Source organism: Acartia tonsa, chromosome 8 (assembly GCF_053477335.1).
Source record: "Acartia tonsa isolate MP-2025a chromosome 8, ASM5347733v1, whole genome shotgun sequence".
In the NCBI taxonomy this organism is placed as follows: domain Eukaryota; kingdom Metazoa; phylum Arthropoda; class Copepoda; order Calanoida; family Acartiidae; genus Acartia; species Acartia tonsa.
In genome coordinates, this window is record NC_137267.1 from 44,003,938 (window position 1) to 44,019,469 (window position 15,532).

A 15,532-nucleotide genomic window follows, 5' to 3' on the forward strand; every position below is an offset into this window, starting at 1 on the left:
GTAGAAAGTAGGGTTGGGCCGGATACTTTTTTGGCCGGATACCGGATACCGGATATCCGGCTGATTTCAAATGCCGGATATCCGGTAACCGGCAAAATTACCAGATATTAAAGTAGTAAAAAAAAATTTCTTCAGAAATCTTATATAAATTTACATAAAGTTAAACTTATTCAGAAAAAATGTTCTTCTAGCTTCAATAATAAGAAAATTATAGCCATTTAAGATTTTAAAAAGCAGAGATTTTTGGTGCAAAGTATAAAAAATTATAGAGCCGGATATCCGGCCGGATAGTTTCAATATCCGGTATCCGGCCGGATAGTTTCAATATCCGGTATCCGGCCGGATATTAAAAATGGCCGGATATCCGGCCACACCGGATATCCGGCCCAACCCTAGTAGAAAGCTGGATATAAAACGATGCTAGACATAGTTTTTTCGTATGGATGAGAACCGGTTCCTATCCACCGGATTCGAATGAATACGAGAAAAGCTTTTTCTTTCTTTTAAGTTAGGTTGGGTTTAGTTGCCCCAAAGTATTTTCTTCATAGAGTTAAAGAACTTACTTCAATAGTAAGAATAAAATGGACTAAAACCTGTTTTTTTTTGTGTGTGTGGATATTTATCCCTATCCATGAGACTCGCACACGTAAAATTTAGGGAGGGAGAGGTGGCATTGGACTGGTACTCAAATTATCATAACTGCGTTACCTTATTAGTTGGCACAAAAACATTGGGTACTTTTAATACTTGGTTAATTCCATTAATTCAAAACAAGTAGCATCCAATCATTTAAACCAATATTTTTTTATCTAGAGAAGGGGATATTTAGTTCATCATCATTGGGGATGTAAAACAATTTATCTTGTATTGTCGTATCCCTTAAGATCCCTGATAAAAATTAGAGCAGAATTAAAGGTTGTGTTCAAAGAAATGCCATAAAAGTCAATGTTTAGCACCGCCAGATGGACAAAAATAAAATGCCGTTTCTAGAAGTCGTACGCGATCATACGCAATGTTAAAAGTTTGGTTCAAATTTAATATCTCAGTTTTCCGGATTTGATATACTTAATTTCAGCAGTGCTTGCAAGATTATCTAATTCGCTATGATATAAAGATGATTTTTTCTCAAACCGCGAACACAGAGTTCTGAAATTTGCGTTACCCTTCTAACATTGCGTATGACCGCGTGCGACACCGAGAAATGGCTTTTTATTACTGTCCATCCACCGCCAGCGGTGGGATGGGGGGGGGGGATTAATTTAAGAATGTTGTTCTTCTAATAGTAAAATTACAACATTGCTTTTTAGTCTGCAGAAAAAAAATTGCGATCGGCTTATTTGTGAACTTGTTTATGGAGCGGAGCTACTTTACAACTGGGTAAGTTATAAATTATCATTATCTAGCGGCTGCGCCATTTGCATCTAAAGGTATTTATTTAAAAAAGAGGGAGAAGGAGTAGAAAAACAGCCTATAACCAACCGATAGACCTATGTAAATGTTCCTTAAAATGGAGATTCTGTGGTAAGAGAGGTTTTAACGTACAAACGAAACTTTAATACCTCATATATTAGGATAAGACAAAATGATTTTAGAACAATTGTATTAGTTTTTCTCAACCAAAACCCAGAAATAAAATGAATTGATGTGTAAACTTCAGAGTTACAGGGATAAGAAAACGAAGGGAAAATAGATCTTCAAAAAAAATGCATAAATGTGTAACACTGCTATGTAAATATATGAAAATAATGTCGGTAAATCAATTCATCTACCATTGAACCCTTCCTCACTAGAAAACTAGAAATATGGGGGGGGGGGGGAAGTTCTGACACATTTGCGTAAACCTGGTATATAGGCTTTATCTTTGGACTGAAAGGATTTTATTTTTATTTTTACCCGTACAGAGACCACCTGGAGGCCTGGAGCTCCGGAACCTGGAGGCCTATCCAAAAAATCTTAAAACTTGGGAAAATTTATCATATAAGAATGATTTTATCCCTAATAACCCATCCTCTCAGTCCAAAGATAAAGACTATATACCAGGTTTACGCAAATGTGTCAGAACTCCCCCCCCCCCCCTTAGATCTTTGCGTCCTTATAATTTACACTTCGTTAATTCTTATTATTCAATTTACGGAGGGATATTTACTTAGAAAAAAATAATATTTCTTTCTCAGGAATAGAACAATGCACAATAAAATGATAGAAAAATATACATCCCCGAAGATAAGAAACAAGATTAATATTATAGGCCAAAACGTTTGGACACTACCTATTGAAGGTTTTAAAAATAATATTGTCTGAATTTTAAATGAAAGAAAAATTTTTAGGGATTTCTTATTTCAAAAGAACATTATCTAAAATTGATCACATTTCCCCTAAAAAATACACACACACACATACAATAACATTCAAATATTCATCAATACCTAAATGAAGAAGGCCCTATACAACATTTGTGTGTGTGTGTGTGTGTATTTTGAGTCTTAGAACTTTCACCCCCCAAAAATATTATACTATACGGTTATATACATAAACACACAGACAGACACACACACACACACACATAAAACCGTGAAAGTAAGCAAGAGCATATGTAGAAGTTACCTCCCTCTTTTCTCCTAACTAGATAGTAACTTTAAGTTTATAAAGATAAAGTCTGTTATAGGTTTAGTCACAAGAAAGAGATATGTAAATCCACAGATTTTTTTTGATAAAATATTTGGAACTTTTTATTGTGTGTTAGATGTAAATGAAAAGTAAAAAAGCTGAACATATTATTGACTAACTTTGAAGTTAAATTATGTGTTTTGATATTTTTACAATGGATTTATTATTGCTTGGATCTTATCACCAGATTATCAAGGAAAACTAGAAGCTGACTAATAATACGACCCCCCCCCCTCCCAATCAACTTCATTCCCTCCCTTCCTACTGTATGAACGAACTGACCAATAAATTATGTACATGTTAGCAACCTAATCGACGACAATTTTTCCCCTTTTATAATATTTTTTATTTTTACCGAAATTAGTTACTTAAAAATCGATTTATTTATAGAAAAAGTGCATTTTATCTATCTAAATAATGATCATGTTTTAAGCTTCAATACTTATCCCCTATATGAATGGTGATAGGTTAAATACAGGTGAGGGCATATGTGAAAAGAGCAAAATGAGAAAATGGGGGGAGGGGAGGATAGAGTATATTGAATATGAAAATTGGGGGACTTAGCATGGAGAAAGCATATGAAAGGGGGGAGGGGGGTGATTTTAAGATTTAAATTGGTCCTAGGGCAACATAATAATTGATAACACAGTATTATTTACACCCTGACTAATCTCAAAGGGGGATGAGACACGACAGTAAGAAAAAGACGTTGAAAACTGAGTAGGTATAATGTTGCATATTTTATTAAGTTTACCAACTCAACACAGAGAGGGAGGAGATATTGGACTGTAAATTACACTGGCACCCAAAGTTTTATAACCACGTCGTTTTATTCGTTCGCTCAAAAACTTTTAATAAAATTTTATTGGTTAATTTCAAATTATTGGTGTCAACTAATAATTGTAATCTATTAAAGGGTTAATTTATAACTTTCATTATCATCATTGGGGACGTACATCAATATCGCCCATTGACTTATCTCTTAAGATCCCTGACTTAACACCTCTTATTTACCCAAGCTAAACCAGAAATATTTAGAATGGAATTCTTTAAAACGGAAAGGAAATAGTTTTTAAACAGTTATTATTTATATGCATAAAACCAATTTTTAGGGCATAAAATCGCATGAATTTATCTATCATTGGACTATCCATGATTGGTCTATATTCTTTCAAATTTTTTCAGTTTTATTGCAAAATGAAGTAAATAAAATGTTAAATAATCTAGAAGATCATAAAATAAGAGAACAAGGACAACTATAGGTATTCATAAAAAATATAATGATATACTGTAAAATACACTGGTACCAAAGTTTTAAAACACCCTTTACGATTGGTTTGCCTTAAAAATTTTGGGTACTAAATGAATTTTGGTAGATTCTAAATAAATAATGTCAAAAATTTTGTATCAATAAGTTTGATATACAAAAGAGGTAATTTTGTTCATCATCATTGAGAATGTATATCAATTTATCCGTCATTGTCTTATCCCTTAAGATTTCTTTGTATTTAATCTGATCTGGATCTTTAAATCATTTCAATGGTGCGCCAAATCGGGATGCGCCGAATTTCAGCCAATCACAACGCGGCATTTCGTAAAATGCTTTGGTATTTCAAGTATATTGAAATGAATGGAAATTTTCTCTAATGTTTTGCAATGAACGTGATTATTTGTAACTTATAATTTTTATATTTTTACCTTGTTTTTATCTAAAACTCATCTTTTTATCAATTTTAATCTTATTTTATTTTCAGATTTTTAAATTTTATTTAAAAGTTTTTCATTGGTGGAAAGTTGGCTCACCCCGATTTGGCGCACCATTGAAATGATTTAAAGATCCAGCTCTGGGTTGTAGAGGGAGCTACGGGGTACAAATTAAGCGTTAGTGTAGAAATATTTAGAACAACATAATTTGAAAACTATAAAGATATAGACATACACACTTGTCGATCTAGAGAAGCAACGCTTCCTAAAAAATGTTGAAATTAACATCAACCTTTTTTGCAGACGTATTTGGAGATGTAATAAATGAGTTAGGCCCCTCGAGGCAAAACAAAAGCAGCAACTTTTTAGCGGATTTTTTAGTATTTCTACCAAGATATCTTTGTAGCTAATCAAAACATTTGCATATTAGGTATACAGTTCTTAAAATCAAAGTTTGGGATAAAGGTTCTTTAATTAAATGGTAACAAATAAGGGTCATGGATTAGCGTACAGTTTTGATTGTAAAAAGCCAACCTTATATGATTATGAATTGTTCTAGGTTAATATCCGCTGGCTTAGAACCGGCTCTGAGCCATGCTGAAAAACCATGTATAGCATCAAGTTAAAATATAGTTACGAATATTAAAATAAAAGCCATAAAATTAATATCAGTTTTGAGAGCACAGGCTTTCGGCTCCTCGGGTCTAATAAAACTGCCTTTAATCTTGTAATTTTTAATTTTAATAATCACGGAAAGCTGTCTATAATACGATGCGATAACTAAATGTTCTTCACATGATATTTAATATACAACTAACATTTTTTAAGTTAATGCAATAAAACTTTTTTGGGGGCATTCTTCCAAAATTTTAGTGAAAATCCACTTTTGGTAGCATATAAATATTTGGGTAATTTTTCTGCAATTGTCCTTCCTTTCTAAGAATCGTTTAAACAATCTTTTCAGTTGACAATACATTAACATAAAAAGTTTTAAAAACTTGTCTTTATCTTATGGTGTCTTAATGGATGTAGAATATAAGTGGATATTATGGCAGGGAGAAAATTGCTAACATTGAACTTGTTTATTGGTCAGTTCGTTCATTCATTAGGAGGAGAGGGGATAATGTAAATGAGGGGGGAAGAGGGGTAATTTTTATTTTAGCCCGCTAAAAGTTTCACTTTTTTAGAGAACATGAAAATCTGGTGTAAGATCCAAGTAATAATATATCCATTGGCGTCTTGCTGAAAGTAACATCACAAGAAGCCACCTTGAATCATTTAATTAAAATCTGGTTTTAGTTTTTTTTTCCAAAGCGTAGCTACTTTAGAATTAGAGTATGTTAGTACGTCCGATAAAAAATATGATATTATTATTTACTCTCTTAGACACACAGGCCTGGGCTAACAAAACTGGTATTAAGGGGGAGGTAGGTTTCTGGTAAAATCCGTAAAGGTGTGTGTTTTAAGGCTTAAAAATAGTAGTAGAACGATAATATTCACTTAATATGTGTATTTTTTATTGAAAAGAACTATACACAAAATTTTTTTTTTAAAAGTTAACATAAATTTTTATCGTTCTACTACTGTTTTTAACATATAACACATAACCTTTACGGATTTTACCAGAAACCTACCTCCCCCTTTTATGATTTTTTTTTAATATTCGTAGAAAATTGTCATGATTTTTTAATATAGCTGGGATGAGAATCGGTTCTAATCCAAATTTGTTGCGCTACTCATGAGCAGTATAATCCTTGTTTGCTTTTAAATATAGAGCAGTAAGAGATTAATATCTACGTAATGAAAAGTTGAATTGAACTATATCTCTAAAATTATAAACCCGACCATTTTTGGAAAATGAGTTTATATTGATAGCTTAATTATACACACAAAAAGCTATCATTTTTTATGACAATTAAAAGAACAAAAGTACAAAAAAAACCGTTTAATTTCTTTATATTAAATTACCTATAGTTTTATAAAAATGATTTAATCAACCAATTTTTAAATAAGTTAAGCTGGTCATAAAAGAAACACTTACTCCTTCGTTGGTTAAAAACCTTTGATGGTTAAAACCCTTTAAAGACTTTAATTAAATACTGATTGGGTAGTACAAACTAGCAATGATAAATGTTTTCCCTTAGTTTAAAGAAAGGGCAACTTTGTTTACTTTAATTGGGGTCGTACTCGTAGATACAGAACGTTTTATTTAGCAGGAGTAATTCTGTTAAATAAAAACATCTTTAATTTTAAAGCACATCTATGATACCTATGCATTTAATAAATAAACAATAATCTAAGAGAAATTTTCATATGAAAAACAAAAATAAAGGATATATGTTTTCGCACCTAGCTATAAATAATAATACTAATAAATATATTTATACTTTAATTTCAAATGTAGGAACAGATATTCTAATAAAAATATCAATATATAATATTCTTAGGTAAAAATTCAAAGTTCATTGTTGTTAAAATAGCTTATTTTGTGGTATATAGGTTTCTAGCAGTAAGTTTGACATGACCCTTTATTCAAAAAAATGTATCCATGGCTAACAATTGCAACATTTTGCTCTATTTTGTTATATTCAGAATAAATATCCCTTCCCCAAGCACAAATATATGCTAATAGTAAATATATTCTAGCCGGAAATACTGTCGAGTCCCACAGGTGTAAGACTTCATACATGTTAACCCCTCCCCCCCAAACTCTTATTAATAAATGAGATAACGAGGAAAGTAAACGAGCAAATTTGCTACGTTTTTTGGTAGATTTTTAAGAATAAAATATTAGATTTTGGTGATTTTTAAGAAATCTAATATTAGATTTAAAAGAAATTTAAGTAATCAAGAATGGATTTTCCAAATAAAGAAACATTATTTAGCCTAAAACATTTCGAAAGTCAAAATTAATCATTATTGAGACAAAATCTATATATAATTTTTATGTGTTAGAATACCTACTGTATTTGAGAAAAGCAAAATCTTAAAGGCAGATTCATTTTGTCTTTTCGTGAATAATTTTTATAAATGGTTTTTGAATATTATATTCATCTCTTTTTTTGTCTATTTTCTCCTTCCTTTATCCCCTTATTATCTCCTAAACCCCCATCCTTTCTATTTCACTGTACACTACAGTGATAAATCACACATTTCTGTTTATCCTTTTATCTCAAAGTGAAAATGAATTTCTAATTTGGAAAATATTTCGACAATTAAATGTAAGAAGCAATAATAAAGAATTTGTACCTATATAGTACTAATGTATTTATAGGCGATTCTCAGAGGTCAACTCTTTTTTATTTAACCTAATAATTCATTTTACATTTTTCTATACACTTTTAGTCTGTAGTTGATCTAAGAGTATCATTTCCAGTATGACTTCAAAACCGATTAATATCCGCTGGATTATCGAAAGATCATGTATCGTGTCGTATTACAGACAATTGTCTGCGAATAATAAAATAAAAATCATATTAATACCAGTTTTGTTTAACCGGGCCTTCGTCTAGGATTAACCTATTAATTTTTAGTTTTAATATCCGCGGAAACCTGTCAATAATACGATGCAACAAAAAAATTACAATAAAAAAAATATGTATATTATTTAGGTATTAAAAGATTCTATATCAAAAATCAGAAATACAAACGCATCCCTCTTCTAAAATGCCACCTAGAAAGCTAAAAAGACATGTGCACCTTAGAAATTAATTTAAATAGTAAGGGAAATTCTTCTCCAAGATTTATTTTTTCTCAAAAATACAATTATATTGGAAAATGTCTTTACTTTGTTGATAACAATTAAAGCATAATATTTGTATACTTATAGTAACAAACATCACCTTTAAAAATTTCAATACATAAAAATAAGCCATTATGCATAGTTTTTCCTTTAAAAATGATTTCAAAAAAAGATTCTGATTCAAAAAAGTTTGTCTTCACAATAAATATCCCTCCTCATATAATATAAACCGGGTGTAATATAAATAAAAACATACACCTAGAGACCACGGTAAGACAAATAGCCGATAAATTAATGTACATTTCCAATGTTGATAAATAAAATTAACCCTCCTATAATGAAAAGTTTTGATTCTACTGGATAAGACCAACAAATCACAATTTAATAAAAATACCAACAGATTTTGGGACAACGATTAAGAAAACATGGTTTTAAGACTTGGGTACCATTATAATTTCCAGTCCAATGTTCTCTCCCTCCTTGCATGCTAGAGACACAGAGTAGAATATATATAGTAATAATAAGTATATAGTTAACCGGTTTATTATACACATATGAGTGAGAGAGAGACATTTTACCTTTACAAACATAAATATCTTACACCTGTTCAATTTTTTTAAACTTTTAATTTTTTACAAAAAAAATCATTTTTTTTCATTAATAACATATAAAAATTACATAAAATCAAAGTAAAAAGGTGAATTTTTTTATATATAAACCCTGAATTAAGAAAATCTTAAAAGGAAAGCTGTAATAGAATACGCAGTTTTCCGTCCTAAAAATACATATAACAAGGATGACAACATCCATAAAAGCGAAGCACTGAAACGGTAGGACAAACGGACATTAACACTTGTATAGTATCTGAACTGAATAATCAGAATTTAAAAGTATAAGAGTCGAAGCAAAATTGTAAGTAAATTTGTTGAAAAACTGCTTGAAGCAGAATAATGTTTATGGACATACTTACATTTTTGGACTTGATTATAGAGTTGCTTCGCCTATAATATTGTTCTTTGTTGTCCCAGGAATCAATATACCAAAAATCAGATCAAACGGATAATTAAAACACTTGAAAATTTGTTGTTAAAAAAGTAGAAAAATCAACATGTTTAAAATGGACGTACGGACATTCTGGTAATGATTATAGAGTTGCTACGCTTTCTAAATCTTACCCAACTACTACAGGAATCATCATGCAAAGTTTGAAATCGATAGGACAATTCTAACATGCCTAAATTAACGAATAAAAGCTATCTATCTCGGACGGACGGACGGACGGACGGACGGACGGACGGACCGACCCTAATTATAGAAAAGCTTCGCTTTTAAAAAGTGCTAAAAAAATGCACCTACCGTCATCTAGTAACCGCTCCATGTGCAGAAAAACATTTGGAAAAGCTGCCAACTGCTTTTTATCTTTCAGCAGCTGTGCTAGGTAATCAGCTGTGCTTTGGGGAGTGGGACCTCCGCCGCCGCCGCTAGTATGATGATGGGGGGATAGTGTAGCCACGGAATTTGTCTCCCCACCCACACTCATTTTCATTCTTGTTTTTATAAAGGCACTTTAATATTCACTTTTAATCTATTTATCTCCAAGTCTTTTTATTTTATTTATACCTATTCACTTTTTAATGTTTATATATTAACACAGGTCTATATATATGTACGTTGTGTATATGTGTGTATGTTGTCTGCTATGTAGACATGAGAAGAATGGGCATGGATGGGCTTCGCTATGCCTACTAATATAACTGAGCTGCCTATGATTCAATCCAGCCAGCGCAGGCGGACGGCATGGGTCAACAGAAATTTTTTTGCGCATTTTAAGCTCGGTAACAGGTGTAATTTTAAAGCTAGCTTTCCACAAAAATAACATTTATAAACCTAAAACTCAATTTTAAAAAGAATATCAATAAATAAAAATTAATTTAATCATTATGACTTTTAAAATGTGAAAAAAATCGTCTTGGAAAGAATTCAAGCACTATAGGCAGTCGCGTCAGTTTTATAAAAGTTGCCAAATAATTTACAAAAATAATATATAATTTTTTTTATACAAATTTAAATTTATCAGATCAAAATGTTTGTCGGTATCCTATGTTATCCGATAAAAATAAAAATATAATTTTTATAAATAAAATAATTAGGCAATGTGGCAACCTCGATCAAATGTCATATGAGCCGCATAAAGGTATGCTCTCCTCTCTGCAAGGAATTCATTATAAAAATTTTACTATGAAATTTCAAGCAAACGTTTGCATGAAAAGGTGTTTTATGTACTTTAATACATTTTTTAATCTATATGATATAGTATCTTTGACGGCAAATGGAGTAAATTGCTGTAAATGTAGTATTGTTTTTATTTTTCAGCTGATTTGTAAAATATTTTAGCCGTGACAGTACGAAGTTGTACGCTAAGCCTAAGGCAGAAAGTGCTTTTCCACTAAGAAAGACCCAAAATTTGGAAGGACAGTACGTTTGATTTTTTTCTTCAAAATAAAATGAAGAATTTTAACAAGATTTTATCAATGATTTAATGATTAGATCAAATTTCTTATTTTTTGAAATATCCTTATTCTTATCAGGGAGAATTTTTCGTTTATAAAAAAATGGCAAAAAAGTAAAATGCAAAATAAAACTGCAGTTAAACTTTTTTTCACCAATTAAAAGCAGCCCAATTGGACTAATAAAATATTTGAACTTGTTTTAAAAATAAATATCTGACAATCATCAGCATCATACTACACTGTGGGCTAGAATTGAATCAAGACAAAAGTAAGTGCCGAGCCCTCTGGGACATATGTATGGTGAAAATAGACATAAAACCAAGATGATTCCAGGTAAAACCAAAATATTTCAGCGGGGGCTTTTTGAGAAAATTAGATTTGAAAATTTCAAGTTCAATTTTCACCCCCTAGGAGTTACCGCATAATCATGACAAGAAAAGCAAATATTTTTTAATTTTGAACAACTTTGCTTTTATGAAGTCCTTCTTAAAACCTCTCTATATATGATTTATTTTAGGCTGAATTTTTGTGACCTTTGCAAAGCAAGTGATAGAAATGGCCATTTATTAACTCCCTTCAGAAGTGGTTTATGAAGAACTTTTTAAAAGCAAAGTTATTCAAAATTTAAAATAAATAATATTTGCTTTTCTTGTCATGATTATGCGGCAACTCCTAGGGGGTGAAAATTGAACTTGAAATTTTCAAATCTAATTTTCTCAAAAAGCCCCCTCTGAAATATTATGGTTTTACCTGGAATCATCTTGGTTTTATGTCTATTTTCACCATACATAGGTCCCAGAACTCGGCACTTACTTTTGTCTTGATTCAATTCTAGCTCACAGTGACTACCTTTATTTACTGAATCAATTTCTCGGCGTTCCTACAAAAGGTCTATTTTACGTTAACCCTTACAGATCGGGCCCTTATTCCCACCTTAATAGATCGGGGGGGGGGGGGGTCATATTGACTCCCCCCTCTATCTCGACTTCTGTTACAGATAAAGACGTAAAATTTTTTTCTGGTGGTTCATGTGTATTTTTAGAGAAAATTACTTTTTCTAGTCATAGCGGTCAGGCCGCTCCTTAGCCGCTTTTTAGCGGCCAGCCGCTAAATTTTAAAACAGCTGTAGAGCGGCCAATTTTGCAGCTAGGATGACCAAATTTTAGGACGAACTTTTATTTTTCATAACAAAAAAATTACTTTTTCTGATCATCGCCAAAAAACGGAAAATAACGGAAACCGCCATTTTCGGCGGTTACGGCGGTAAAACGGCGGTTGGCGGCGCCAATTAATATTTTTATCTGTTTATTATTGCTCAAGGATTTACCAAAAAAATTTATAGGTCTCTAGCTGTAATAGAAGCCACGATATTCATGATATATGTCTGTAGTAAAAGCCGGACAAAAATCGGTCATAAAGTCGGTCAGGGTGCGGTCAAACGGTCATAACACCACTTTTCTCATAAGGTCATTGATAATCACCAAAAAAAATTTAGGTTTCTACCTTATATACAAAGTCATAATGTAGAAATTAAGATTTATTTAGAATTTTTTAAAATTTTGGTGCTACCCAACCGACTTTGACCGGACACCATGACCGACCCAGACCAGATATCCTAATAAAATCAACTCTTGCCGACGTGTAATTACTAAACTTAAAAAGTCATGAAGTCACAACTCTCTATCTTACCTACAAAAAAAATGACATTGAAAAAATAGAGGGGGGGGTCAATATGACCCCCCCCCCCCGATCTGTAAGGGTTAAAGGTCTATCCCTACATACGTGTTCCTCCTACAAAAGTTCTACTCTACAAAAGGTCTTATGCTTACAAATGGTCTAATGATATATAGGTATTTATGATATAAATAATATAATTAGATTATAAACGACAAAATTATTAGACATTTGTAGAAAAGCAGAATTTTTTTTTGTAAAATGTATTGAAATAATAGCATAAAAATCTTAGAATTTTTAAAGAAAAATCTTTCATTTTCATGGTAAAAAATCATTACATTCCGACATTCTGCATCGAATGGTAATGAAGAAATGGCACTAACACAAGTTGTTTTTTCTTTATCCAAAAAGGGAATCAGCATCCTAGAAGATGAACATTGGTACCAGTAGCTAAAATAAAGATCTATTGCCAATGGTGATATTACTTACTGGTTATGAAGGCAAAAAAAGGTTCAGAAATGTACAGCTCAAGTGGTTACAATTACCAAGAGTGGAATGGAGTACATATAAAGTGTTAATGTAAGCAAAGTTTTTAAATACCTTGTTTCTATATTATAAAATAATTTGAAATTCCTGAAAATTCAATTTATTAAATGTTTGGTCTCATGTTTTTATAAGTTTTGTTCTTACATCAATAGGGAGAATATGTGCATTTGTCTAACATTCTTAAATTGTGAGTGGCTTAAAAGGAGAATGAGTGTGTAAACAATGCCACCTGAAATCCAACATTTGTAGTTTATTTACTATTTTGTAAACTTTTTATTTCAATTTTGCTTACAATGGATTTGTAATAATTTTCTCATTCTAAAGGTATATATAAACACCTATTTCATATGTCTGTGTAATGATATATTTATATTTAAAATTTTTATTCTCATGGGTTCACATAAATCGATTTATTCAAAAATTATTCAATAGAATTTAAAAAAGTAAAGTGTCAAATCAAAGATGCCAACCCTGACTTTCCAATTTAAAATTTATTATCCAAAACATGTCAGTCCGTAAGTCAGTCAGTTATTTAGCTTTCTGCTACACGGTCCACAAGATACACATATTGATTGGCCTCTTGGAGCTGTTGCAGCCTAGAAATCTGAAATAAACAGGATATATCAATGTTTATAATTTTTTTGTTGTGGTTATGACGTCTATTTTTAATTTAAAAGTCAAAGTCCCTCACTTCATACCCCACAGTGCAAATGAAGGTGCTTTGACTTTTGTGTCAGAACCTAAATTTTCATTACCCTAGGTTAGGTAACTTCATTTAACTTTTCAATAAAATCTAAAATGCAGCAGTTTTTCAGAAAATTAAATTTGAAAATTTCAAGTTCAATTTTCACCCACTAGGAGTTACCGCATAATTATGACAAGAAAAGCAAAGATTATTTATTTTAAATTTTGAACAACTTTGCTTTTATAAAGTTCTTCATAAAACCACTCCTGAAGTGAGTTAATTAATGGCCATTTTTATCAATAGCTTTGCTAAGGTCACGGAAATTCAGCCTTAAATAAATCATACATAGAGAGGTTTTATGACTGACTTTATAAAAGCAAAGTTGTTCAAAATTTTAAATAATTAATCTTTGCTTTTCTTGTCATGATTATGCGGTAGATACCAACCAAAGATACCAAGCAAGGTCCTATGTAAAGTTATTTTAAACAGAATTGATGAGAAAATTGACAATAAACTAAGAGAAGAACAAGCTGGATTCCGTGCTGGAAGGGGCTGTGTTGACCAAATTTTCACCCTTAGGACGGTTATTGAACAATGTGTTGAATTTGACGTATGAAGGGATGTATAGACAGACCGAATTCTGAGTATAGAGTAGCTTTGATGCAATTTAATATTAATAATTTAACACAAATAGATTGATAAAAAAACAAGTATATTTACACGAAAAAATATAGCAGAACAAATAACATGAATATATTTATATGATAGGATTAGGGGCAATAATTAAATAATAAAAGCTTATACGTCCTGTTTCTTAGCTAGGTAAGAAACGACATACTTGGACACGTGGGAGATATGGATACCGACAGCCTAGACTTTTAGGCTTGTATCCAACCGAGTACAGACTGGAGAGAAGTATTCACTCTTTGGCCTGTAACAATCAATTGCTTCTGGAATCAGCAGGACAAGGCAATGTGGCGGGATTGTTAGCGTGGGTATGTGCATCAGACTCAGTTGGAGAGATGTATGAAATTCAGGACAGGGACATATATACATACATTCAGGTTCAAGGAGAAAGGGCTTTTCTCCACAAATTTAACAAGCCACTCCATGTAAATTTTGTTGATTTCTCTAAGGCCTTTGACTCCATACACAGACACACTCTGGAAAATACTAAGAAATTATTGTATACCTGAAAAGATGATAATTTTGATAACTAAATTCTATGACAACTTCCAAGCCTGTGTTTGAGTTGGAAACAATAAGACATCTGATTTCTTTAGAATAAGCACTGGAGTTAGACAGGGATGCATTTTATCACCTATTCTATTTATATTGGTCATTGACTGGGTGATGAAGAAAACCACAGAGGACAAAAAACGTGGTCTCCAGCTGGCATACTAGGACACCTAGAGGATATGGACTTTGCTGATGACCTAGCACTGATTTCAGAAACAATCAAACATCTACAAGCTAAAACAGATAGACTAGTCAAATATGCAGGACAAGTCAGGCTCTTTGTTAATGTCAAGAAGACCGAAATTATGAATATACCTACAATCCCTGATCAAAATATAACAATAAATGGTGAACAATTGAAACAAAGCAACAAATTCACCTATCTGGGGAGTGTTATCAGCAGTGAAAATGGCCCAAAAGCTGATATTAAGACCAGGATTGATAAGGCTAGGGTTGCTTTCAACAGTCTACACAACGTTTGGAATTCAAAGAAACTTGCTCTGAAAACAAAAATCAGACTTTACAACAGTAATGTGAAATCAGTTCTTCTTTATGGAGCTGAATGCTGGAGAACTGTGAAAACTGAAACAAACCAACTTAATGCATTTCACAATAGCTGCCTAAGAAGAATTTGCAAAATATTCTGGCCAAACAAAATATCAAACATTGAGCTGTACACTAAGACCAAGTGCAATAGTATTGAAGCAGAAGTGAAATTTAAAAGACTAAGGTGGCTAGGACATGTGCTTAGGTTTCCAAAAAAGT

At 31.8% G+C, this 15,532-nt stretch overlaps 1 protein-coding gene across 11 annotated transcripts in view; it reads right to left on the minus strand.

The window, feature by feature from the left end:
• Positions 1-10,081, minus strand: part of LOC145327042 (protein held out wings-like) — a 158,691-nt gene extending 148,610 nt beyond the window's left edge. For 10 of the 11 annotated variants that reach the window (XM_080170545.1, XM_080170547.1, XM_080170544.1 and 7 more), the window contains exon 1: positions 9,470-10,077. In XM_080170545.1, coding sequence (XP_080026671.1) covers positions 9,470-9,659 — 190 coding nt within the window. In that variant the 5' untranslated portion in view covers positions 9,660-10,077. Of the gene's footprint in view, positions 1-9,469 lie in introns of all 11 variants that reach the window. The other variant, XM_080170546.1, reaches the window with a different exon arrangement.
• Between the last annotated feature and the right edge of the window lie 5,451 nt (positions 10,082-15,532).